The sequence below is a fragment of the Alexandromys fortis genome, unplaced genomic scaffold (genome assembly GCF_014885135.2).
Source record: "Alexandromys fortis isolate MF-2015 unplaced genomic scaffold, M_Fortis_MF-2015_v1.1 scaffold_15, whole genome shotgun sequence".
Classification (NCBI taxonomy): domain Eukaryota; kingdom Metazoa; phylum Chordata; class Mammalia; order Rodentia; family Cricetidae; genus Alexandromys; species Alexandromys fortis.
In genome coordinates, this window is record NW_026067911.1 from 10,277,577 (window position 1) to 10,305,103 (window position 27,527).

At 39.0% G+C, this 27,527-nt stretch overlaps 1 protein-coding gene across 10 annotated transcripts in view; it reads left to right on the forward strand.

Annotated features, from left to right (window-relative positions):
- The window catches only part of CUNH4orf33 (chromosome unknown C4orf33 homolog), a 58,722-nt gene that overhangs the window by 12,568 nt on the left and 18,627 nt on the right, over positions 1-27,527 (forward strand). For 2 of the 10 annotated variants that reach the window (XR_007591033.1, XR_007591034.1), the window contains exons 6-10: positions 22-221; positions 5,444-5,600; positions 8,341-8,426; positions 18,867-18,965; positions 20,032-23,510. Coding sequence is in view for 3 of the 10 variants with exons in the window: in XM_050138407.1 (XP_049994364.1) it covers positions 22-221; positions 5,444-5,549 (306 nt within the window). In the remaining 7 variants the exon portion in view is untranslated. Of the gene's footprint in view, positions 1-21; positions 222-5,443; positions 6,923-8,340; positions 8,427-17,905; positions 18,087-18,866; positions 18,966-20,031; positions 23,516-27,527 lie in introns of those variants that run through there. The other 8 variants (XR_007591038.1, XR_007591039.1, XR_007591037.1 and 5 more) reach the window with 7 other exon arrangements.

Genomic DNA, 27,527 nt, shown 5'->3' on the forward strand with positions numbered 1-27,527 from the left:
TGCCTTTTATGTCTCTCATAGAAAGAGCTTGAGTTATCATTCAAAGTGTTCAGAGGGGAGACAAACTGGGAAGGCATAGCTCTTCTTCCTTGGAGTTATTTTCCACCAAATGTGACAAGATTCAACTCATTTGCAATTCATGGATCAAATGATAGAAGAAGTTATGAAGCCCTTTACCCTGTGCCACAGCATGAACTGCAGCAAGGACAACAGCCTGATTTGTAAGTAAAAAATAAGTAGAGTTACATTCCAACTACAGAAGCTGTTGTGACCGCAAACTCTGAGACCTGCCTGCTTCTTCCTCCCGAGTGCTGGAACTAAAGGCTACCGCCACCTGGTGGGAGTTAGTTCTTGACACTTGGTAGTTGATGATGGTACGTGTGGGTACATACGAAAGGCCCTGTGTTCCCTCATTGACCTCTACTTTTGACCATGATAGATTATCTCATTACTTTCAGCAAAGCATTTAGTCTTTCATGATTATATAAGAAGAATATTAATTAGTGAGTGCACATCAACTGATGCTTGTTGGCATACAAAAGAGTTTCACACTAACCCAGAATGGAGTATAACAAAGGTTTATTTATCTAGGGGTAAACTCACAGAAAGAGTAGCGATTTGTAGTTCTCTGCATGCTCTGGGAACTGGGACCAAATTTAGCAGCCAAGAGGCCCGCACATGCTTTGCGGTCTGCATTTATAGTATGTGAAGCTGTGCCCAAAGTGAGCCGGTATCTTAAAGGCTATTTGATGAAGGACTTTCTATAGCACCTCCCCCTTTTGTCTAAATAAGAGAGTTCTAACCTAATACAAAACAATATACAATAAGAACAAATATCAAGTATTGTCCAGGGAAAAGAAGAGGCAAAAACGTATATAAAAATTAGAATTACAATCAGTATGCACAGCAAGAAATATATGCTAAATGTTTCTATAGTTATCCTAAGGAGTCTAAGTCTTATATTAAAAATGGCTTGGCTAAGTCACGAGAAGAAACTAACTATGACTTCAACCCAATCAAAGGCCTGAGAAAGAAAATAATATTACCTGAGTAAACAGGAAGTGCTATCAAGCAGCTTCCAAAAGGGGCAAGAAATGACAGAGACAACCAGCTACCTGGGAAATCACCCACAGTATTATTTGCAATGTTGGAGCAACCAACTTTGGCTAAGACCTAGAGTAACTGACAGATCATTTTTAGAGGCAAGAAAATTTTAAAAACTGTCTTACCCTGTCTTGGCAAGGTTTGGCAATCTTTCTGCTTGTATCTTGCTTGTCCAGTCTGGACACTGTGCATTTTATCAGTGGTCGAGGCAGGGGCAGTTGAGGCCAGGTTTGCGAAGAAGAAAACAAGCTCAGAGTGGCGTTTCTTCAATGTCCATCAACTTCTCTGAAGTAATTGGAGCTGCCAGAAGCAGACATGTCTCACTGTTGAGAAAAGTCTAAGTTCTTAAAATATTTTAAACGCCATATTCTGTAGGTCTTTGAAAGATTTGAAAATTATCTGTCTAACTAAAATAGATCTCTACATATCTTACTTAGATCTTTAACTAACATGACTACAAGTTTAACTATTATAAATGAATATTAATCTGAATTTCTTAATTATATGTTACATTTTAAAATGAGCTACACAAACACAATACTTTAAACAAGAGCAGAAATACATATCCACAGTATAACAAAATTGACCTTAAATTTGTATCAATAGACCAAAGTCCATACCAATGCAGAGTATTCATCTCTATATCATATCTCCCTTTAAATGAAAACAAACATTTATAAACAATCATTTTGTGAATTTGGGTGTAGTTTTCTACAAACCGCTTCCTACTGTTTGTTGAGTGAAATATTTTTAGGGTTCACGGAGACCTTTTGGGGGAGTCTCGCTCCATCAAACCACATTAGCCTTGAAGGAACCACAGGTTCTCATCTTCTGTGGAAGCAAAAGCAGAACCTCTTTTCCGAAGTAACATATCCTTAGATCAAATTTTGAAGTCAAATTTATACTTTTAAAATATGTTGGCTTAACTTAGCACCCCTCAGAATCAAATGATTCTTTGCAGTCAAAAAATTCAAAGAAATCACAATAATACACATAATCCAGATTCTCTGTGTATTTTCCATCTTTATGTGGCTTATTTTTTTTTACTTCTTTAATCTATGATTGCCTGTACCTTTTTATATTACTTTTACTGTCTCTTTAAAGACTTATTTCTTTTTATAACTGTCTATTCTCTTTTTCCTCTCTCTCCCAAGCCTACTTACATTTAACACACACTGTGTCTCATTTGGAGGTCTTTTGTAGCAGCAGGCCGCTTGGCTGCTTGGCTTCTTGTTTGTTTCCCAGTCACCCAGACCCTCGATATAATCACAAAGAAATTGTATTAGTTAAATCACTGCTTGGCCCATTAGCTCTAGCTTCTTATTGGCTAACTCTTACATCTTAATTTATCCCATTTCTAGTAATCTGTGTATTGCCACATGGCAGTAGCTTACTGGCAAAGTTTCAGTATGTCTGAGTCTGGTGGCAGCTCCATAGTGTCTTTTTCCTCCCTTCTTTTTCCCAGCATTCAGCCTAGCTTTCTCTGCCTACGTAAGTTCTGCCTTGCTATAGGTCCAAAGCAGTTTCTTTATTCATTAATGGTAAATCACAGCACACAGAGGGGGCTCCCACATCAGTCTTTTATGTCTGAATTGGTCCTGTTGTGTATCTGAAATCCTTTTCTGATAAGGAACATTTTAAAACAGTAAGCAGTGTGGTTGTGGCAGCCCTGGATGCTGACTTCATTCATCCCTCCCCTCTTGTCCTTCCAGTATGGTGGAGGTACATTTACTGCCACCTCTGGGACTTCTGAGCGGGAGTCGTGCTCACCGCCTCAACCCTGGGAAGCACCATGCAGCATATAAACCATTTTTGTCTGAGTAAAAGCTAAATCTGCCATGCAGCTCATTGCATGGCCTAGAGATATCTGTGTATAGAGGCAGGAATCCACCATGCTCCCCTGCCGGTGCACACCCAGCAGACCTGATCTGGCAGGTTGCCCAGAGACTGCTGAGCTGCTGGTGTGCTCTCAGCTACTTTCCTCCTAACCCTGAGCAGGTGTACAAGGACCTGGACCTGAAATGGGTGGCAGACCATGTATGTTGGCCCCACGTTGGGCACTTTTGTAGATGGATGCTGCTCATTTGTTTCCTGGCTTCTCAGACCTGAATATTCACACAAAAACTATATTAATTCCAACAATGCTTGGCCATTGATTCTAGCATATTCCTATCTAGCTCTTGCATTAAATTGACCCATTTCTATCAATCTGTGTACTGCCACAGGGCTGTGGCCTACTGGTAAGGTTCCTAAGGTTCTGGTGTGTCCTCCTTTGGCAGCTACATGGTGTCTCCTTGACTCTGTCAACTCTTGCTCTCTGTCTCTGTTCTGATTTCCTACCTGGCTTTACTCTGCTAAGCCATTGGCCGAAACAGCTTATTAACCAATGGTAATAAAACATAGTCACAGCATACAGAGGGGAATCCCACATCAGATACTGATATGGCTTCAAATTAATTTATGATCCTTTTCCTAAATATGGTGGCCATAGGGATCTGTGTTTTGTGATATGGCTAGAGGTGTTACGAACTCTTCTTTGTTACTAAAGATCTTGTACTCAGTCATATCTCTGCTTTTTTGATTGCCTCATTTGAATATGAGTATCAACTACATTTCTAAGTAACTATACTTGTGATAAACTTATTTCTTAATTAGTAAATGACATCTGCATTAAGTAATTTTGAATGACCTGTAAATACATGATGGAGACAGTGTGGCTTAGGGATTCCTCTTTAAGTCATGTTATCTGTGGGGACTCAAGTTGATGCCCTCTAGTGGTTGTCAGAGGTGGTGTCTCCTGTGAGACAGCAGGTATTTAAGCCAAGGTACCTTCAACACTTGTCCTATTTCAGTCTTGTCTCCTGGCATCTGAATCTGTCATCTAGGAAGGACATAGATCTTATTGAGCCTTCTGAATGCTTCATGCACTGCTGCAAGGACTAGTCCCTTACGGAGGACAACTCAGTACTTTCGTAGGGCAGTCTTTGATTCCTGCTGTCTGTCTCTTAATGTACTCAGTGTGGTCAGCCCTGGGAGTCTGGATGCTTAGCAGAGCCTAACAGAGACATCCTAGTGGGCAGCACCAGGCTCGCTAGACATTCCTGCCTTCTAACCCTTAGGATATGACACCATCTTTCTTCGCTATGTTTAACTTCTCTTGCTTTTACTTGACTTCTTTTCCCTTCATTTCTTCTAGCAGATGCTTGCATTCTGCTTGACACATTCAAACATCTACTTTTTTTGCCTTTCTCCCCAGTCCTGACTCTTTCGGGCTAGCTCTTTCTCTTTTTCTCTGCTTCTTCCGTCACTGTTGATCCTTAGCATCTTACTCTGGGATTTATTGATGTTACTCTAAACCGGTTCACCCTGGCCTGGTGCGCAGACAGGAATAGAAATCGAGGTGCCATTGATTGAGAGTCATCAAACCAAGGCCATGTGCCACTCTTACCTTTCAGTTGCTGGTACCTTCCCAGGGAAGTATGCGTGCACACTGGCTAGGGAGGAAGGATGGCAGAGTGGTTTCCTATAGCTCTGAGCTTTACAGAAGCATAGGTGAAAACCTTTATTTGCGCACTAAACCAAAAGAGAACACTTCAGGATAATAATGGTTTTTCTGGAAAGAAAAGATTGTTCCTCTTCTTTGTTAGTCTCCTTTACTTTGGCAGAGAAAGAACATGCATCTGTCTTTGTCCTTTATTCACCAGAATTTATCAAAGTTTAAGAACATATTCAAGAACTTATGATTTGTTTACAGCTAAAATGAGTTAGACTGTGTGTGTGTTTGTGTGTACGTGCACGCGCATGCGTTTGTGTCCATGCAGATAGAGTCCCAAAGATACCTTCATGTGTTGTTCTTACGGGATACTGCCCACATCATTTGAGACAGGGTCTCTCATTGGCCTGGAGCTTACCACCAAGAACAAGCTGGCTAGCCAGTGAGCCACAGGTATCATTCTATCTCTGCCTTCCCTGCATGGGGATTACAAGCGAGCACCACTACACCTGGCATTTCTCTGTGTGTTTTGAGGATTGAATTCATGTTTACTTAGCAGACACTTTACTGAGCCCCTTGAGAGCTGATGTTTACTTTTCCCTTGAGCCTTGAGGGAGCCATGTGTAGGACTGAAGAAGACTACTTTGAAATATGGGTGAGTGTTTTTAGAACCGAGTGCTCGATAGCTACAGTGAGAAAACTGCACACAGAGAATACATCTAACATTTGTTATTCCCTAAAATGGAGTGTTGTACTGTCATCGATGTGACAAAACAAATAGCTCCATAGGACCACGATTTCACAAATACATAATTTACTTCAATTTCTTCCTTTCTTTACTTTTAGCCATCGTCTAGAATATTTCAAGCCTTTCAGTCTTAACACGCTGCTTGGAGAGGAATGGAAGCAGCCAGAATCAGACATGTGGCTAAAAGAGAGACCTGATGTGTAGAAGTGTAGTAGTAACTGAGCACATCCATCATTTCTCCTCTGTGCTTTTAAGGTATTCTAATAAAATACGTAAACACATTTCAACAACAAACATTTTACCAGAGGTCACTGAAATGTAGCATCTCTGTGTTAAATTGCATATGTTAACATAGAAATAGAAACTGTGTAACATAAAATAATTTTATTTAAAATCCTGTTTATCCATGAAATTAGTAGAAAACAGTAATCTCTTTCCGTTGATGAGACAGTCTATATCTGCTAAGACACCGAGATAGAAGAATTCTTTAATTAGATACCTTTACTGTGTAGGAAGGAATGAAACAGTCTTGAATTCTGGAAATAGAGTTGATACTTTTACTTACAGATAAGGACATTTTCTTAATGCTTCTAAGTACGATGTTAGAAAACTTCATTTGATTTTTGAAGTGCCACACCTTCATAGTTGAAGGTAGATCCCAAACTACTAAATCAGTACCCCCTCACATAAATGGATCATGCAGACAAAAATGTCAACAAAAGGAGCTACAGAGTGAAACCACACCACCGATCACATAGACACAACTGCAGAGTGTTCCACCAGCAGCTGCAGAATGAGCTTGATGTTCTCCAGAATAAGACCCCGAACACATTTGTTGCAGTCCAGATGGCTGTAGCTGCTTGGGTTTTTCTATAACAGAATTCTAGGTCTTATAAACAATTCAGCCAAGTGATACACAACACAATCAGCATACATGCAAAAATAATAGCTTTTGCATACATCAATAACCAACCTGCTGAGAAAGAAATCAGGAAAGCAATTCCATTCACGGCAAAAAGAATATCTAGGAACAAGCCTTGTTTATGACTTTTCTCACTGTAGTTATGAGATAATTGAGAAAAGCAACTCAGTGAAGGGAGGTTTCATATTGACTCACAGTGTGAGGATGCAGTCCATCATGATGAGGAAAGCATGACAACAAGGCCATGAGGTGGCCTGTCACCTTGTGTCTACTGTCAGATCAGAGAGGAATGTTGGTGCTCCGCTTACTTTCTTATTTTCATTCCACCCTTGGACCTTCTGGGTGTATTTTCCATTCTCATACTTCTTTGAAGGAGTACGGCTCCTCCGTGATTCTAAGTCCAGTCAAGCTCATAGTGAAGAGTAGTCATCATATCTTGCTGAGGTGGCAAAAGGCTTCTACAATGAAAGTTGCAGAACACTGGAGAAAAAAGTTGAAGAAGACATTAGAAGATTAAAAGACATTCCATGTTCTTGTATCCACAGATTTAGTATTGGGGAAATGGCCATATGAAAATGAAATACCTAGAAGTTTATTTGATCACCTTCTAAATTTGAATTCTATTCTTTAGACAATTAGAACAATATATTAAAATGTGTATGAAAACACAAAGACCTATAGTAGGTAAAGATGTCCCAAGTATGAACAACATTATTGGAAGTCTCCCAATATCTGATTTCAAGTTATACTATAGAGCTGTTGTTATTGCAGCTTTATGGAACCAGCACAAAAGCAAGCAGTAGACCAATGGACTAGAACAGAGGATCTTAAAATTATCCTACACAGCCATAGTTTCCTCAACAAGTGTTGCTGGGAAAATAGGATATTTGCATATATTAGACTCAAGCTAGATCCCCATATCTCACCCTGTACATAAATCAGCCCCAAGACCTTAATGTAACATCTGGAACATTAAAACTGATAGAAGACAAGATAAAGAAAGATGTAAATATAGGCAGTAACTTCAGGAATATGCTCCATTGTCTCTGGAATAAAAGAATTGACAAATTATATTTCATCAAATTAAAACAAACTGTACAGGAAAGGAGACAGTTAGTGAAGTGAAGAGACAGCCTACAGCAGGGGAGAACATCTTTGCTAGCTACTCTTCCCTCAGAAGCTTAACATCCAGCGTATACAAAGAGCTCAGAAAAAAAAAATGCCAAGGCTAAGCAGTAAAGCTCAATAAGTGAGCAGGCCATCTACACAGTTCTCAAAAGAGTTTGTAGACCTATCTAATAATTATAATAACTCAGTGTCTTTAGGTATTAGGAAAATGCAAGTTAAAACTGTATTGAGATTTCATCTTAGGAAAATGGATCTTTAATAAGATGACAGGTGCTGGTGAAGGGAAGGAGGAGAAGGAGCCTTTATTCACTAGTCATGGGTATTCATATAAGCACTGTCTACTGTGAAAATCAGTATGGTGCTTCCTCATATTCACTAGTCATGGGTATTTATATAAGCACTGTCTACTGTGAAAATCAGTATGGCGATTCCTCATCAACACTGAAAATAGAACTCCCATATGATCCAGCTCTGCTAGTTCTGAGTACATCCCCGAGGGAGTCAGAATAGCACAATGCAAAGGCACCCGTGTAGCTGCGTCCAAGCTGTGGCATCCATCTAGGTATCTGTCTAACTGATGATTGGATAAAGAAAACACACTCCAGACAGAGAGACAGAAATGACATACCATTCAGCCATAAGAAGAACAAAATTATGTCATTTTCAGGAAAATGGAAATAAGTCAGACTGAAAGATAAGTAACTCCTGTTTTTTCTTCTTTATGAAAGTCAAAGAAAACATTTGAATATAGGACAAGAGGTTATTAGAAAAAGTGGAACAGGATTTGAGGAGAAGGGAGGGATGGGGGAAAAGACGTGGGGAATAAAAATGTTTACAGTTGTATACATGTATGAATCTGCCAAAGTAAAAATCTGCAATTCTGTATAGTATATGCAAATTAAAATTTCTTGGTCTAGAACTCTCAAATTTTGTTCTGTGTTTCAGAGCTTGCTTTGTAATAGATCTGTGAACTTCTGTATCATACTTAGTCCTTCTCAGCACCATTAGCTCAGAGGCCAGACTCACAGAAGGTAAAGACACTTTCTTGCCATCTCTCCTCACATTTAAAAAGAAAAGATTTATTTGTGTGCATGTGTGTTTGTTATTGTTTACATTCATGCAGAAGACCAGGAGGACAGAGGAGGACAGAAGAAGCCTAGGGGTCCCCACAACTGGAGTTACAAGCAGTTTTGAGCTGCCTGATGACATGGGTGTTGGGAATTGAACTCAGGTCTTTTACAAGAGCAGCGCGAGTTCTTAACCCTTTTCCATCTCTCCAGCCCCTCTCCTCTTCTTTAGTAACAGAAGTTTAATTTTTAGAGGCTTTTCTTAGAAATGTCATTTCCTCAAAACAATCCACCTCTATTTCCCCAGGTTCTTTTGCAGATAATATGGCCATGGAAGGGTTTGTGTCAATGAGATGTACAGTATGTGTGATACATGTCATGTGCTGTATAACATTCTGATTAGTAGCAGACTGCTGGTACTGCTTCCTTAAGTTCTAATTGAGCTGAAATGTGATACTTTCTAGTGATAACATAGCCATTATAATATTAACGGCACAGTGTGCTATATGTTTGTGTTGATGTTTATATAAAGAAACCTACTGAGCTGCCAGTTCTATTAAAGTGTAAGAACACAGTTGTGTACAGCACAAAATGCTTGACAACGATGAAAAATGACTGTGTGACTTGTTTATTCATTTAGCATACTGTACTTTTATCATTTTGGGGCATATTATTAAGATTTTTATGGTAGAATAATATGCTTTGTTACAGTAGCAACAGCTTTAAGCAGCTCATTTTTAGGGCATTTCTTGGTAGATCAATAGGTCACATCAACTGATACTATCTGAGTTTATGTAAGTATACACTATAAACTATTTAAAAATCAAATATGGATGACATGTCTCTGAGAAAATGCCCATGGTATTAAGTGGCATGAAGCTGTTACGCAGTCTTAGGTGGGCGTGAAGAAATTTATTTCAGTCTGGGGGGTTTACCTCAGCAGTAGAGTGTATAGCGAGTATGTGCAAGACCCTCTTTTGATCCCAGAATGGGGAAAAGAAAAACGTTGAAAGAAGAAAGTTTTTATAAAAGCTAAATCAGTACTTTTTAATCCTTTGCCCTTCAACTGCTTGCCAATGAATTTACAAAGTATGTGTGATACTGTGAAGACAACCCATGGAGAGTTTCGTCAGAAGACAGAGGAAGCACAGTAGGGTTCTATATCACAGCTAGATTGTCTACCATCAGACTTGTTGTTACATGGAGAAAACCTGCCTAATTTGTTCACAAAACTAAAAAGAACAAATAGCTCTCATACTTAGTCCAACGAAACTCCTAACTTCCATTTAGATAGAAAATGTAAGTTGGGTTCTCTTCCTAAATTTATACAGTTTCACCTAATATCTCTCTTTTAACCTTGTGTGAAACGTGCTAGCCAGTTCAATGAAGGGATGATTTAGGAATAAGACAGGTATTATAAGGAAATGAATTAAAATATTTTCAAATGTATTATTTACATTTAAAATGATTATAATTTAAGACCTGGAGATGTGGTTCAGTGGTTGAACACTTATCCATCATGTCATAAGCTCTGGGTGTAATTTCTAGCACTATAAGAACATATAAGAAATAATAAAATTAGTGGCTAGAGGGATGGCTCACTGGTTAAGTGTTGAAATAGGAGCAGTGGGGCTGCGTCCCCAGCACCCCGGCCGCCTGGCTAGCTTATGCCCGAAATAACAACACACAAACTATATTAAGTTAAAGACTGCTTGGCCCGTTTCTAGCCTCTTCTAGGCTAATTCTCGCACCTGGACTAGCCCATTTCTAATAATGTAAGCACTCCAAGGTGCGCTTACCAGGAAGATTCTAGCCTACGTCCATCCTGGGTCGGAGCTGCCTGGGAGAGCGGAGCCTGGCGTCTCTGCTCCAGAGAGCAGAACTGTCGAGTCTACCCGGGAGAGCTGAGCATGGCGTCCCTACTCCAGAGAGCAGAGCTGTTGGGTCTCTCCGGGAGCAGAGCAGAGTCTGACCTCACTTCCTCTTCCACCCAGCATCCTATTCTGTTTACTCCTCCCACCTATGTTCTAACCAATAAAATGGGCCAAGCCAGTTTCTTTATTAGCCAATGACCTTCCTCCATCAGTTAAGAACACTCATTGTTCTTGCAGAGACCAGCATTCACATGGTGGCTCACACCATCTATCTGTAACTTCAATTCCAGGGGATCTGATGCTTTTTTTCTGGCCTCTAAGTGTACCAGGTACACACATGGTACACACATATATATGTACAGGCAAAACATTTGTTAATAGAGAAAATTTGTTATAGTTTATAGAAAATGGAGGTATTTACAACAGATTTCTATAAATGAAAGTGATTTTAGCCCAATTGTATCAGCACACAGCCAATATATGAGTATATATTACATTTATGTCTATTATAAACAATTCATAGTTCAAAATTACTTATAAAATCAAAACATGAAAAATCAAGACTAAATGTAATTAAAATTAATATTATGAAGCTGTATTTTAATTGATTTGTAGATTCTGTTCAATCCCAGTTAGAAATCCTTAAAGATTTTTGTGTTGTCTGTTGGTAGAAGAGAGAGGAACTGACAGATGAATTTAAAATTGTATGGCAATAGAGGGGATTAAAAATGACTTAGATAATTCTGGAAAAAAAAAGGCTGAGTTGGAAGATTTATATTAGCATATTTCAATAATCTCTGTTAAACTTTGGTCCTGAACACAGAATGACATTAACTTTATACAAATACATCAGTAAAATAAATGCCATGTATTGGGAAAACAGATTTTGACTCCTGCTTAAACATCATATTCCAGCATTAATGTAACTGTGACTGTTGAGACAAAAACTCATAAGATCTTTATAGACCAGGATGGGCATTTTCCAAAAACGTTCACAAAAACCACTGAACAAGACAAATTGGATATCACCAAAATTAAACACTGATGAAGCAGGGAAGTTTTTCAGTAGGTAAAAGTGTTTGCTGCATGAGCTGCTGACTTGAATTCAATCCTCAAAATACACATTAGTGTTTAAGTATGGACAGACTTGAGAGATGGCTCAGTGATTGACAGTTCCCGCTGCTCTTGCAGAACAACCATGTTTAGTTCTCAGGTTCCATATTGGGCAGTTCACAACCACATATAACTCCAGCTCAAGGGGATCTGACAACAGTATGCCTCTGTAGGCACTTGTGTACACGCACACACACACACACACACAAAACCTTAAAAATAAGAACTGGATGCAGTGTTGCACATCTGTAATCCCAACATTTCTGTCTATGAGGTGGTAGGCTTAGACAGGAGGACTGGCCAGAGCCTTGTGGGTCAGCTAGCATGGAGTATGCTGTGTATCAGTAGCAAGGAGAGATCCTGCCTCAAGGTGGAAAAAGAGAACCGATTCCCAAACATTGCCCTCTGACCTTTACATGTATATCCTCACTCACAGATGTGAATGCATACACTTATACACATGCACATAATAAATAAATAAAATCTAAAGAAAAAATTCATGCTCACCAATATCCTCTCTTAAGGAAGGGAAAAGAAAGCTATAGATTGGCAAGGAAAACAATATATATATGTATATATATATAATAGATAATAAGCATACACATATATGTATGCATATCCAACAAAATGATTTTTATCCAGAGCATATGGAGGACTTCCAGAAAACTAGAAAAATGACAAGGCAGTAAAAGAGCAAAGACTTGAGCATACATATCCTGCATTAAAATACACAGAAGGGCATATATCGAAAGGCTCTTAACTTTAGTCATTGCCTTAGTCTGTGTTCTATTACTGTGAAGAGACACCGTGACCATGGCAACACTTATAACAGAAAGCATTTAATTGAAGCTCGTTTACTGTTCAGAGGTTTAGTCCATTATCATCATGGTGGGAATCGTGATAGCATGCAGGCAGACATGGTGCTGGAGAAGGAGCTGAGAGGTTGGTTTTTTGTTATTTATTATTATTATTATTGTTATTGTTATTATTATTATTTACATCCTGACTGAAGTTTTACCTCCTCCTAGTCTCCTGACCTCCCCTTTCCTACTGATCCACCCCCTCCCCTTCCCCTCAGTAAAGAGTAGGCCTCTAAGGGCTATCAATCAGATAATGGCTTAACAAGCTACGATAAGACCAGGCACACGTTCTCACATCAAGGCTGGAAGTTTTACATCTGGATTCACAGGCAACAGGAAGAGAGTGTCAGTGGGCCTGGCTTGGATTTTGAACCTTTAAATGCCACCCCCAGTGGCACACTTTCCTTAACAAGGACACACCTAATCCTTTCAAATAATGCCACTTACTAATCATTTCAATACATGATCCTATGAAGGCCACAGTCCTCATCAAAGAATTCTGAACTGAAATCACAAGATACCATGAAACAAAAGTAAAAACAGTGGATAAAATTTTAAAAAACATGGTTGACGGATAAACACAAAGCAGATTCATTGTGCGTTACTGGTTATCAGCCTGAGTTTGCCGAGACAAAACGCCTAGCACACAGCATGTTACCTGAAGCAGATTCATTATTTAGGCAACAGGGGCAGCAAGAATCTAGGATTTGTTTCAGGGTGGTCCCTAAAGGATCAGGAGTGCTGCCTGGAGCTGAAGCTGTCACTTTTTCCATGTGCCTTTCTTTTGGAGTACTTCCTGCTCTGGGCATTATATTCCAGGGACATAGGATCCGCTGAGTTGAAATGTTTCTGGCCTCTTGTTTAGGATGGGCAGAGGCTTAACTAGGACCTGATCTGGTTTAGCTATTCCTTCCTATCAATATGTTGTATTTCAGGGACAATCTAGATATTCTTGATATATATAAAGAAAGAATATTAAGTTTGCTAAGACCGTCAACAAATATATGCCTTGCAATTTGTTGAGTCATGTCATTATTTGCTATAGATCCAAGAGAAATGAATGTATAATCTTAATTCATAACATCAGAGAGTTGTAAACAACTTTCCATTCACAAGACAATACAGAAGCTGTGATACGATTGGGATAATGGATGTGCCAGCTTTCCATTACTACGGCAAAATGAAAGGTACCCTAAGAAGAGGAAAGGCTGCTTTTGGCTCAGTTTCAGAGAACTCAGTCCAAGATCACTTGATGTTGTTGCTTTTGAGCCAGAAGATCAGTTGGGTGGCAGTGGCACACACCTTTAATCCCAGTGCGTGTGAGGGAGAAGCATGCATGTCTCTTGAGTTTGAGACCAGCCTTGTCTACAGAGAGAACAGACTCCAAGCTACAAGAGAAATCCTGTCTCAAAAAAATAAAATTAAGAAAATAAAAAATTAACTATTTATCAGTGGGAAGATCATGGACGGAGTGTGAAGGAAACTTGAAACTTCTTAGCACATGAAACAGAGGGGGTCAGGTTCTCAGTGTTCTTTTAAGGGGATGTTCCCAGTGTCTTTACTCCTTTCCACTGGTTCCCACCTCCTAAAGATTTAGTGACAATCCTTCATTAAACACATAGATCTTTGGAGCGGGGCGGGGGGGGGCGGTGTATTTAAAATCCAGATGTTAATATAATATCTCCTTTAGAAAGGGAAAACTAAAAATAAAAGATTAGTGATATATGTAGCATCCTAGATAAAGCTCAAAAATGTACTTTTTTTTTTCTTTAAAAAAAAAAAAAAAGGTTTTTTGAGACAGGGTTTCTCTGTGTACCTTTGGTGCCTGTCCTGGAACTAGCTCTTGTAGACCAGGCTGGCCTTTAACTCACAGAGATCCACCTGCTTCTGCCTCCCAAGTGCTGGGATTAAAGGCAAGCACTACCATTGCCTGGCTCAAAAATGTACATTGAGCAAAGAAAATCATAAGTAATTTTGGGGCCCAGCCTGACCAAGAACTTACCACATAGTTGTTCTAGTTACGCTTTCTTTGTTATGATAAACTATCATGACCAAAAGCAAGGGGGGAGGAAAAGTTTTATTTTGCTTATGCTTCTACATCATAGTTGATCACTGAAAGAAGTCAGGTTCAGCAAGGCTAGAACCTGGAGGCAGGAACTGATGCAGAGGCCACGGGGGGGGGGGGAGCTGTTTACTAGCTTGTTCTTCATGGCTTGATCAGTCTGCTTTATAATACAACCCAGGACTACCATTCTGGGAATGATAGACACTATCCTCAATAGGCTGTCCCCTCCCCCATCAATCATTAATTAAGAAAATGCCTTACAGCTGAATCTATGAAAGCATTTTCTCAATTGCCCTTTTACTCTAGCTTATGTCAAGTTGACATAAGATTTGCCAGCACAATAGTAAAGGGTGCTCTCAGCATATAGCAATCCTTATATTTCAGCGTCCCAAGAGCAAGGATCACAGGTATGAGCTATCATGCCCAGAAATTATTTTCATATTAGAATCAGTTACTGTGGTCAGGGGGGGGGGGTGGCTCAGAGGGTAAAAGCTCTTTCTGGAAAGAATGAGAACCTAAGTTTAATCTCCAGAACACATGTGTCTTAGTTAGGGTTTCTATTGCTGTGAAGAGACACCATGACTATGGCAGCTCTTATAAGGAAAATTTAATTGGGGTGGATCTCTTACAGTTCAGAGATTCAGTCCATTACCACCATAGTGTGACATGGTGGTGGGTAGGCAGACAAGATGCTGAAAAAGTAGCTGATAGTCCTACATCATGTAGGCAACAGGAAATGGTCCGAGACACTGGGTGGTATCTTGAGCATATATCCAACCTCCACACTGACACACTTCTTCCAATAAAACCACACTTACTCCAACAAGGACACACCTCCTAGTAGTGTCACTCCCTTTGGAGCCCATTTTCTTTCACATCACCACAATATATAAAACGCCAGTTGTGGCCATTCCTGTAACTCTAGCTTTAGGAGTAGTGAGCACACAGGAGGAATGCTGGGGGCCTGTCAACCATCAGCCTCACTCAAGTTCAGCAAGAAAGCTGTTCTTTTTTTTTTTTTTCTTTTGATGTAGCAAACTTTATTGAACAGTCTTTTATATTAGCTAGATCAATCAGCCTGGTGTTTTTGTCTTGTTTGGGTTTCTTTTGGTTAGTTTTGGTGAGGGGAGGGTTGAGACAGTACCTCCTACCTTCCAGGCCAGCCTGGGTAACCTTAGATGACCTTGAACTTCTCATTCCCCTGACTCGACCTCCCGAGTGCTTGCCGTGCTCAGTTTATGTAGTTCTGAGAACTGAACTCAGGGTCTCAGGCATGCTGGACAATGCACCGGTTAGACCACACATCCGGCTCAGTCCTCGGACTTCGGCTGTGCCTTAGTAGTGGGGTAAACCCAGCTTGTATGTGTTCCCACTTAAGTTACATATGGAAACTACAGTGGCCCTGACCTCTCAAGCCTTGCTGGGTTGGTTCCTACCTCATTGAGCATTGCAGCGATCTCTGGCTGCCTGTAGCAGCCTGAGCAAACACAATGCTTAGATCAGTAGTTCTCAACCGGTGGGTCGTGACCCCCTTGAGGTCCAGCAGCCCTTTCACAGGGGTCCTCTCAGAGACGGAGGCAAAACAGTATGAAGTATGAGGACATCAAATGTGGAAACAGCAGTTTCTTGGCTTTTAGCTCAGCCAGTGAGAGTGATTCTCGACCTTCCTCATGCTGCGACCCCTTAATACAGTTCTTCACGCTGTGGTGACTCCCAGGCCATAAAATTATTTTTGTTGCTACTTCATAACTGTAAAGCTGCTATGTTATGAATTGTAATGTAAATATCTAGTATGTAAGAAAGCTGTTCTTAAGGAAATAAAAAAGGGAGTGAGAGATCACCCCCCCCCAGTCTCCTCCTCTGGCCTTTGTACCTGTGTACACTTCCCACATAATATACTACATATTTGCTCATGTAGTTGTATATACATGACACATTCATGTGCATCCATGTGCCTACCACACGTGTACATGTGAGACAAATTGACAGAGACATCAAAATAGTAGTTCTTTTGAGTAAGGGTAGGGGGTTCCATTTGCCATTAAAGGGTTAACTGGGGTCTTTGAAATGTTTTATACTTTTAGATTTATTATTTTATTTTAATTGTGTGTGTGATGTGTGTACAGGTGCCCCCGGGGTCGCAAGAGGGCACAAAATCTGGAGTTGGATTTATAGGTGATTGGGAGTCACCCATGGGTTCTGGGAACCAAACTCCTGACCTCTGGAAGAGCATCAGGTGTTCTTAACCACAGAGCCATTTCTCCAGACATTAGCCACAGTGTTTTATAATTTGATGAGATGATAACTGTATGAGTTGGAGTATTTGTCAACATTCCTCAGGACATACATTAATTTTGTCTTAAGAAAATGAAAGTAAAATTAGCTAAAAACTAAACGATATATGTAGCATTCTAGATGATGCTCAAAAACTTCACTTGAGCAAAATAAACCAGAGATAACTGGACTTACATATGTCAAGGTTGCATTGAGTTTGCTTTTATCCATTGAACAATCAGCAGTGTTAGATAAAGGTGGCTTAATTCTCTTCATTTATTGAATATATTGTCAATATGAAAAAAATCGCTGTGGTAACGTGAACCTGACATTTATCAAAAGAACTTTATCTTCATGACTGCATACCATTGTGGCAGCGCTAAGTACCTTAGGAAAATTCAGAAGTGTTTAAAAACCTCACAATAACAATCGCAACACTTCTTTAAACAAAAGTATTTTTGATTCCATATAATGCTGTTTTTACAGGGCAAAATGTTGCTTCCTCTTTTTTGTTTAGCAGTATTAAAAGCCTTTCATTTTCTAGTGTTCTGAAAAAAAAAACCCATACAAAATTTAAAGCTAGGATTATGAAACAAATGGGGTTATGTCTTTTGAGAGTTGATGAGCTTTTTATTTTTTATATTGGACATACCCTTTGATCTAGAGTAATAAATGAAATCTTAAAATGTGTTTTGCAGGTTATCCAACATAATAAGAACAGGTGACCCCACATAGTAAGGACAGGTGATCCTGTATAGTAAGGACAGGTGACCTCACATAGTAAGAACAGGTGATCCCGTATAGTAAGGACAGGTGACCCCACATAGTAAGAACAGGTGATCCCATATAGTAAGTGCACGTGGTCCCACATAGTAAGAAGTCATCTTGGTGCTTCCTGTACCAACATTCTTGTAAGTCTTTCAATGCTTTTATATCTCAAGGACTTAAAATAACATTTAAAAAATGACCTTGTGATAAAGCACAACACTGTTCTTTTAGAAGTAATACGATTTTGTCAAAACTCAGATAGTACTCTTAGCTTCACACAGGCTTGAAGGCCTCAGAGAGAGGATGACTCATTTCTCAGTCTAAAGAATAGCTTATGTTATTTCAGGAATTTCTCAGATTGAGATGAATATGGAGCCTAGCTGGTTATTTGAATCCTTAACTCGTCTTGACCATAACACCTCTTCTAAGGATGTAATTAGCTCAGCAGTGTCAATATCGTGCACTAAATTGCTCTTGATGGTTATTCAGGGCAAGATACTCACTCTCTAGACCACGGCAACATGCCAGGAAGTTTACACATTGCTGTGCTAACAGTGAGTGGACACTGATTTTATACCGTGGATGCATGCCTGGAAATCGATAGAATGCGCTGCCCAGTGCAGAGAAGCATCATTCCTTGCCTCTTCTACTTTCCATGGTCTCCAACAAAGTATGTACAGTGGAGGCAATCAGAGAAGGCCTCCTCATTTGGTCCTTGGCAGTATGTTGTGCATTTTAAGTAACTACCTAGATTATGTGGTAGCTCAAAGAGTGATTAAAAAGAGGGTTAATAGGAATCAAACCTTCCTCTGCCATTTAATTAGAACAATGATCTATTGTTGCCCTATTACCCAATGACTCATGAAATTCTAAACTTTCTAATTTATTATAAACAATTAAAATGGAGTAAAGAGTCATTATCCTTCATAAAGACAGTAATTTATTACTGAGGGGGGTATTTTACTCAGTACACATGTATACTTTTATTTTATTTTATTTGAGTGTGTTTGTGATTGGGTTAGTATGCATGTATGCCATGGCAAATGTGGAGTAGATGGACTGTGAGCTTCTGGCCACTTTTCTCTCTCCAGCTCCCATCTCCACATAGGAATGCTGAGATTACAGATGGGCATTACTATGTCTGTTTTTTTTATGCGGGTTCTGCAGACTAAACACAGATCATCATGTTTATGATTTTCCCCACCAAAGAATTTCCCACCCTCAGGCTCATTTTTTGTTCAAAGAATCACAGTGCATATATACTAAGTTTTAAAGACAAATGTCTCAAAAGTAACTATTAACCTTTTAAATCATAAATAACCTTAAACATACTAAATACATCCTGTTGAAAGAAACCTATAGGTAAGGGTTTTCCTGCAGCAAATATTAATTTGTTTGCCAAGATATTTGTCACAATCTGACTTACAAGGATGTTTTGACTGTTTCCTAGGATATCCACACACGAAAGAAGAAAAATGGATCACTGTTGTCTTGTATTTGTCAGCTCTCTGTTACTGTGACAAAATATATGAGACAGTCAACTTAGAAGGTAAGGCTTGTTTCGGAGCTTTAGACCACAGTCACTCAGTGCCATTTGCATTGGACTGGTGGTACTGTAGTGGTGTGGATATTCCCTTGTGTGTTTCTGGTTTCAGTCCTAATTCTTGGCTAGTTCCTTACTTAATTATACCATAAGAATCAGATTCCTCAAGACTCAGTATTCAAACTTTTACTTTCTGTGCATGAACTGATTTGGTTACCTCAGACAATATGGTGATTGAAAATACATTGCATATATTAATGATTCCCAACTATGTATCTTAATCTTCTTCTTCTTTGCCAGAACATCAAACTTTTGATAATGCCACTAAGTTATCAAATGAGCAATACATATTTACATGTCCAAAACCATACACTTAGCTCCTATCCCTTATCTGCTCCAAGTTTTCTTAGTTTAGTAAATGATAAATTTTCCTATAGCTCAGAACATAAAGCTACCAATCACATTTGTATGCATCTTTTTGTGGACACTAATTTCTCTTTGGTAAATCTAAGCTTGGACTCAGAGGTCATTTCTTCTCTTTATATTAAGCTATATTTCTTTATCATTTATCAATGGCTCTTTCTCCTGCCAAGGGTTTTCACAAGAATAGGGCATGGATCACTTCAGTATAAATCCTATAATTTCTGTAACCTCTGTTGGTGACTTTTGGTCATAAAACTATCAATATAACCTGTCAGCAAAGTGATCACTTACATACTTCTGAGTCCTTAATCTTATTTACACACACACACACACACACACACACACACACACACACACACACACATAGAAAGAGAGAGAGAAAGAGACAGAAGGATTGAATTTTGGGAACTTGGGTATAGGGCCCAAAGGTCTACCTCTCCTCCTCTACCTTCATATTGAGGAAAGCTTGCGGTTTCTGGCAAAACATCTGTTTGTTCCCTCTGCCCACCCTGGTGGTTAGCTATAGGGGAGTTGTTTGCCCCATCTTTTTTTTTTTAGGGGTTGGGAGGGAGCAGATATTTATTGGATAGTTTTTATGACCAGGGATCATCCCAGGATGACTTACAAAAAATTCTCGCTTTACCCTCAGAAGAGCTTTGGAAATAGTTGGCATTACTTTCACCTTTTTGAAGATCTTGAGCCTGGTAATTTCCCACCTGCCTGGAGGATTTCCACTCTGCAGCAGTTAGGTATATAAGGCTTTCTCTAAGCTTGAATAAATGGCATTCTGCATTCTCTCTTCAGTAATGACCCACTTCTCTTGTGCTCTTTAATCCCCAGCCCCTTGCCCAACTCGTGAACTGCCCCACAGTGCAGGTGCTACACTTGGGAACTTTCCCCTTTTCTTCTATAACCCACAAGTCAAGACATTCAGAACTATGCACGTAGTCTAGTTATGTTATGATTAGTGAGACGGGAAAATACATTTTCACAGTTTCCTCTCACAAAGTAGAAAAATGTAAATTAAAATCTCACTAAAGCAGTTGGCTCAAACATGATAGAGTGAAAGAATGAACATGACTTCATTCTGCTAAACATGTAAAGTTTAGTAAAATTTTCTCTATGCATGTCTTTCTTGCTCTATTTCAAATTTTGAACTTCATCTTATCTAGTCAGTCATCTACCAATTAAATGATAAGCTCCCTAAGAGACAAAATTATGCCTGAATAACACCATACAACCGGGAAGTCTTGCAAATAATTTTGAGTAAATGTAAGATATTTAATATAGTTCATCAATTTTAATGTATAATATATAACTATTAATTACTAAAGACCGGAGGCTTGTTGTACTAAAAATGTTTTTACTTATGCAAATATATTGATAACTATTTTTTCTTTATTAGTAAAGTTCTCATTATTTTTAGAGAATAGTGAATCACAAACAATAATAATTATTTATATATTATAAATTACCTTCTGACTTAGGCTTTGTGATATTGGTCTTATCATGTTCTGAGTACATATTTACCACACGTCTCTCATGTTATCAATAAACAAATGCATCCAAGGATAATTTTATTAATCCAAGGTAAATATTATTAATCATAAGCTGAGGGTAATTAGAGAAACTTAGTACCATTCCTCGATCAGAGATATAAAAACAAAGATTATTAAAAATGAAGGTTATCTTATCCTGGCCTATATTATAGTGTACTGCAAAGGCTCTGATGGATACACTTTTGCTAAAACGTATCTGACTCATTTTTGTCATTTTTTGAGTCCTGTGGGGAAGCAGTTATTCATTAACTGATGTGGAACATGAAGGGAAGAGAAGCCACCTGCCCTAGACAGTTCCAGCATGAGCACAGAAGGCAAGTAGCTGCTCCTCAGAAGTCAGGAGAAGGCCCCTCACAGTACCTCACAGAGCAAATGAGAAAGATTGTTCTGGAGTCAGTGGGACAGTGGGAACAGCTGGAGTTCTGATAACTGCTCAGGAGGAGATGACGACTGGACATAACTGACTTCCAAAGAAGTGGACCCATCCACCGGTGAACGCCAGTCTCTACAGATGCCAGAACCAGAAGGGCCAAGCTCTCTAGACCCCTCACAGGAAGGACCCGCAGAGCTGAAGGAAGCTGCTCTGTACCCACATCTCCCACCAGAGGCTGATGCTCGACTGATCAAGTCGCTCTCGCAGATACTGTCCATGGGCTTCTCTGATGAAGGTGGCTGGCTCACTAGGCTTCTACAGACTGAGAATTATGACATCGGAGCTGCTCAGGACGCAATCCAGTATTCAAAGCATCCTCCGCCATTGTGACAGTGCTTGTGCCCCAACCCCGTGACCCATCCTGTTTGTCTTGTAGTTGCATCCAGTAGAGAAGCAGGGCCTCTTTAAGGCCAGTTTCTTGGCATTCTTCCAGAGCCTGCAGGTGGGAGTGTGTGAAGCCTTTTAGGGTGGTAGGAGAGCTCCAAGAGCACATGTACTGCCGCCTGAGAACAGAGCCAGGTACTTTTGGCTGAGCGTCCTCTGCCTTCTCTAAATCTGATCTTTGCCAGGGAGCTGCAGAGGCTCAGGGCACTTGCTCTTGCGCCAGCATTGCACCGGCAGTCCAGAATTCCTGCCTGATGACCTTCCGAGTTTTCTTTGTTAAAAGTTATTTTCAACAAATAAAAACAATAGGTTATGAAAAAAGAGCGATTATAATTCTTTTTTTTTGTGAAGATTCTGTTGAGATTTTTACTTTTTATCCCCTGTTTATAATAAAATCAGCGCAATAAATGTCTTATTTAAGACATAGAAATGGAATATGTTGGTGATTAGAGTGAATACTTCTAATTGTTAAAGTTTTACAGAAATACTGATTTATTGCGGATTATTTTTGAAAGGTTGCTAAATTGGGGTAACTTTACCTGGAGTACCTCTGGAAACTTCTAAAATAATTTTATTCCATAAGACAAGAAAAAGAGCAGCAAGAAGGTGGCAGATGGCACGTAACCACTGGCTGCTGTGATCCCTGATGATTGAAGCTAGGTTGCTGGAGAGCAGCTATGTTGTCTTCTCCTCTTCTTCTTTTAAAGACTTTTACCAAAGAACATGTATGGCCTTGAGCTGGAGAGGCAGTGGGGGTCTACCGACCTCAGACTTTAGAGTGCGGGGGTGTTTTAGATGGTCTGGCTGCATTTCTTTAACTCCCACCCCCAGCCTACCTTTAGCTACAAGTGACTTCATTCTTTCTTCATCTTTATCGCTCCCTTCTTCAGTTTACTTTTCCCTCTTCGACTTTTTAATCTACTGTTCTTAATACTAACCACCGGTTTTGTTCTTTTATTTTTAGTCCATCACTACCCATAGAAACTAATACCTTATTGCACACCATATATTCCTGTTTCTTTATTACTCCAAAATTACTAGAGTAGAGGAAATTGTTAATTGATTACCAACTGGACCTTCATAATGGGTGCCTCCATCAGTTGTGGTTGCTTTTTCAGTTAGTGTTCTGATTTTGGAGTACTGCTGGAAATAGCCAAATATCTTGAACCTAAGCTTACTGTGCTACACCCCTTCTAAGAGGGGAACAACAATGCTTTAACCTCACCTCATTCAAATATTGCAAAGACTTCAGCTGAAAAAACACACCCGGGACTTGTGACCCTGGGTTCCATAAAAAAGCAGGTTGAGCAAGCTATGAGGATCAAGCCAGTAAGCAGCTCCCCTCCATTGCCTCTGCGTTAGTTCCTGCCTCCAGCTTCCAGCCCTACTTGAGTTACTGTCCTGACTTCCTTTAATGATAAACAGTGAGATGGAAGTTTAAGCCAAATAAACCTTTTCCTCCTGAAGTTGCTTGGGTCATGGTGTTTAATCACACCAATAGTAACCCTAATTAGGGCAGCCATGTTCATGAAAATGATTATCTCATGTTTCCTATAATTTGTGGATCCTAGCTTTTGTGGAAGCATATACTTGTATTATTTATACATATGTAGATATATGACATGAAAAGAAAAACAGAAGCTTGGGAAAGAGAGGATAGAAGTTGGAGGGTATGAGGAGAGGTAGAGAATAGTATGGCAGTGCATATGATCAAAGTACATGATATATTTGAAAGAAAATATTATGAAACTCATCACTAGTGTGTGTGTGTGTGTGTGTGTGTGTGTGTGTGTGTGTGTGTGTGTGTGTGAAGCATAAGGATATTTGGTTTCCTTAGGCCTTTTGCTAGTGAATAGTTGACAGAAAAATTTACAACTCTCTAAATGAAGTCTCTGGCCTAATAACCCTTGAACTGGAGCATCTAATCAATGCCAATGGCTTCAACAACCTTCTAGCACATTGTCTGTCTTTCCTCAGCCCTCTCTGGAGAAACTCGCCACAGGAGGACTGGGACAATGTAACCGCCGATGCGCTCTGTCCTAGGATATTTGCCAATGATTGCATTTTCTTCACCTCATCCTTTCCATTCCATTCCCACCCACTTTCCTTTGCTTCCCACGACCATGTACAGAGCAGAAAAGCTTTAGCTTTCTTCCTCTTGAGGCTGGAGGAAGCAACACAATTCTACTAATCGTACATTTGCTTTGGGGTTAAGCTGTTAGGCAAATTACTCATCTTTCTCTTCTTGAAAATTACAAAATCAAGGAAATAAATTCTTTTATAAAAATATGGTGTTAGAAATAATCATTATATCCACGAATACTTATATTTTGTTGTATAATTTTAACATTTAAAATGTCAAAAGCACTTAATTTATAATATCACTACACATTTTTGACTGTTTTACTGAAATGAGAGAAAGGATTAAGTTTTCCATCTTGGAGAATGTTCTTCCCTTTCTGCATAGCCTAAGATAACTTCTGCCTCTTTAATCACTCTTGCATTGGGGCAAATGGGATATGTTGGAAGGACAGTCAAATTTTACGTGTTAGGGATGAGCTGATGGCAAAGGGAGTGCAAAAATTATGCTATTCACATTGTAAATAATGTTTCCTTAACGTCTTTGTCGTAGCTCTCATGGCACAGTAGCCGATTCTTCCTCCTTTGACCTCTGCCTCCCTCTTCCACGGACTCCTTGCCTTAGGTCATCAAGCATTTTCCTGCCTATTATTACAAAAGCTTCTTCTGAGGCAAGGCCAATGAGACTGTTCAGTTTTGGGATTCATGCTGGTCCTCCTAAGAGTTACAATAGCATGGAATCCTAGCAAAGGACTCAGCAAAGAAAATCGTGGAACTCTAAAGTTAGCCAACAACTTGTTCCTGAATGTTGACTAGATATTCATAAACAAATCCATCCTAATTTAACGTGGAATGTTATAAGACTTTACATCTTGCCCTAAAGTCTTTGTGAAAACGTGCAAGAATTTGCATGATTTTAAGCAACTTTGACAGGTGCCACTTTCTGAACACTGTCAATCTGCTCAAATTGTTGTGTGCTTAAAAGTAAACATTGGATGCTGAATGCCCACTGTCAGGATTTCCTAAAACGACATCTAGAACAAAATCTGCTCATTTCGTTTTTTGAAATACATTGTTTCTTACTGCTTTTTGCCACTAGATGGAAGAAGCAGGTTAACAAAATGATATTTTTGGTGCTTCAGTCAACCCTGCCCAGAAACAACCAGAAAATTGTGTTTAAAACAAGGGTATTATCAGAAGTCTTTTACTTATTTTTTATTGCAGTATTATTTTTTTATATGAATACTGGACCTAAGAACAACATTTTCAGAGGTGTGCTTTCTTTTATGAGTTTTAAGAATTATAAATTTCAGTAGTAAGAAAAAACAACTGCTAGCTGGAAGACATATAAAACCATATTTAAAATGTTAGTAACATGTGTACCAGAAAGTAATTCTTAGTAATTGCTCAAGGAAGTATGCCCCCATATGAACATTAAACCACATTCATTCAATTATTCATTTGTGTCATAGGTATGTACCAAGCAATTTGCGCATTGCAGATTCAAAAGATAAACTGTAAACCGCACCATGGATGACTTGGGGATAGCTCCTCTTTATGATTTGCTTCATTCTAAAAGAGATTTGAGCAAAAGGAAGTACACATATGTTAACGTATATTTTAAAATTCTGAAATAGGTAAATACTAGAAATACAGTGTTTGGATGTACATGCTGGGTGGTGATGCTGTTATTTTTTATCTGAGACCAGCACAGCACAGATAACTTGCTGGAGAAACCTGAATTAAAATGGACCCTCTAAACAAGAGGATCCAGGAATAGCATTCCAGTTTAGAGAGGCAGAAGGTGAAGGCACAGATATATAAGTAATGACAATTTAAAAATATTGAAAGATGAAAGGGCAATATTTTAAAAGCAATTTAAATATTTTCATAGAGAAGGCATTATTTTTTACATTGGTGATGCATACAGGAAATGTTATAAGCTAAACACCTTGCAGAAGAGAATAGAGGATACTGGGGACAGCAAAACTTCCACTTGGAAATGGAAGCTCACTTAGGATGAACTAGCAAATTCTAGCACCCACCTGACAAATACCAGTATTCTGTCAAGGTGCAGGCCTTCTGTGCACGTGGGTCTGAAATTGACAGGCAGATTTCATAGGGAATTATTAAATTGAGACTTGCAAAGGCAGCTTCTGGGGGCCTCTATCCTTAATTATTGCTTTCATGTATGTCTTATGCGAGACCTAAGTGGCAGCTGTCATTTAACTGCAAGGAACCAATATTTAACTATTAAGGCCACGCCTCATACCACCTACCGCCTTAACTTATAGTCTATTCGTACGATCATTCTGTTCCAGCCACTGAAGGTGATGGACCTGAACCCTGGTGTTATGAGTGGCTATAAAATTATCCAGCTTTTAAATTCAACCACGGAATTTGATTTTATGGCAACCAGTGGAACTGTAGCTACAGGTTAACTAAAGATCGTGAAGTAATATTTCCTTTTTATAATTCTGAATTCACTGCCTTGTAACTTCAGAGATCACCTTGTTCTTCTGTGGGACAAGCTTTAGAGTATTATAATTTTGTATAACTCAGTGAAGATCTTGTAACTTTTTCTTTTCCTTGTCCAGATTTATATTATCCTTCCTGTATTGCATATAAGTTGTTACTGTTTTAATTGCTACACACAGACATATAAGAGATTTTGAAACTATGTAATATTAAGCTTCTTTTCCTGCTGTGTACATACCTGTAAGTATGATGAAGCTAAAATGATTTTGCATCTTATTATGTAAAAAATACTATGCATTTAATTCTATTTAAATTACGTGTATATGTGATACTACGAAGGATTACTAAGCTACACCCAAATAATCACATACATAATTTCTTTTTAATATAATTTTATTACCTTGTATTCATTTGAAGCAACTTCGTGTTCAAGGCCTGTGAGATAGCTTACCAAGTAAACCATTGCTGCACAAGTCTGAGTATCTGATTTTTGGCATCTATAATCCATGGTGGTAGGAGAGCACAGACTCACACAAACTGTCCTCTGTCCTTCACGTGTTTATCTTGGAAGGCACTTGCACACCCCACTCCCACATCTACCCGCCCACCCACTCACTCACTCATTCACTCGCTCACTCACACATGCATAAAATTAAACATTTAAAAAGTGGCTTTGTTTTCATTAGTATGGAACTCAAACTCAAAGTAATAATTCTAGTGATTTCTAATGTATCTATAAATGGTATTAACCATGCGTGGATCTCATTAGGGAGAGAAAGTAATTCTGTTGTGCTTCCCTTTCACACTTTCTATGATTTTTTTTATATTCTTATTTTAGTCTTTGAAAATCTCACATATATGCAATATATGCTGGTCATATTAATCCCTCTAACTCTTCCTTCCCTGGCATATCTTCCTCTTTCCATATTTGTGAAATGTGTTTTGATTCTCTACAAGGGAAATAACACCAGCTAGGCTTTAAGCTTTTTCTACCTACAATTAAAACACTTTTAAAATCATGATTCATACTAATATTATATGTGAAATGTAACTTTAAATGTGTTCATTAGAAGGATAAAGGTTGAATGTGAAAATTTACATGAGTTATGAATCTTTTTAGGCTTCTGTATATATAGCCAAGGTAAGCTTGAAAAAAGGCTGAAAAAAAAAATGTAAAACACTGTACTTGAAGAAACGAAACAACAAGGAGTT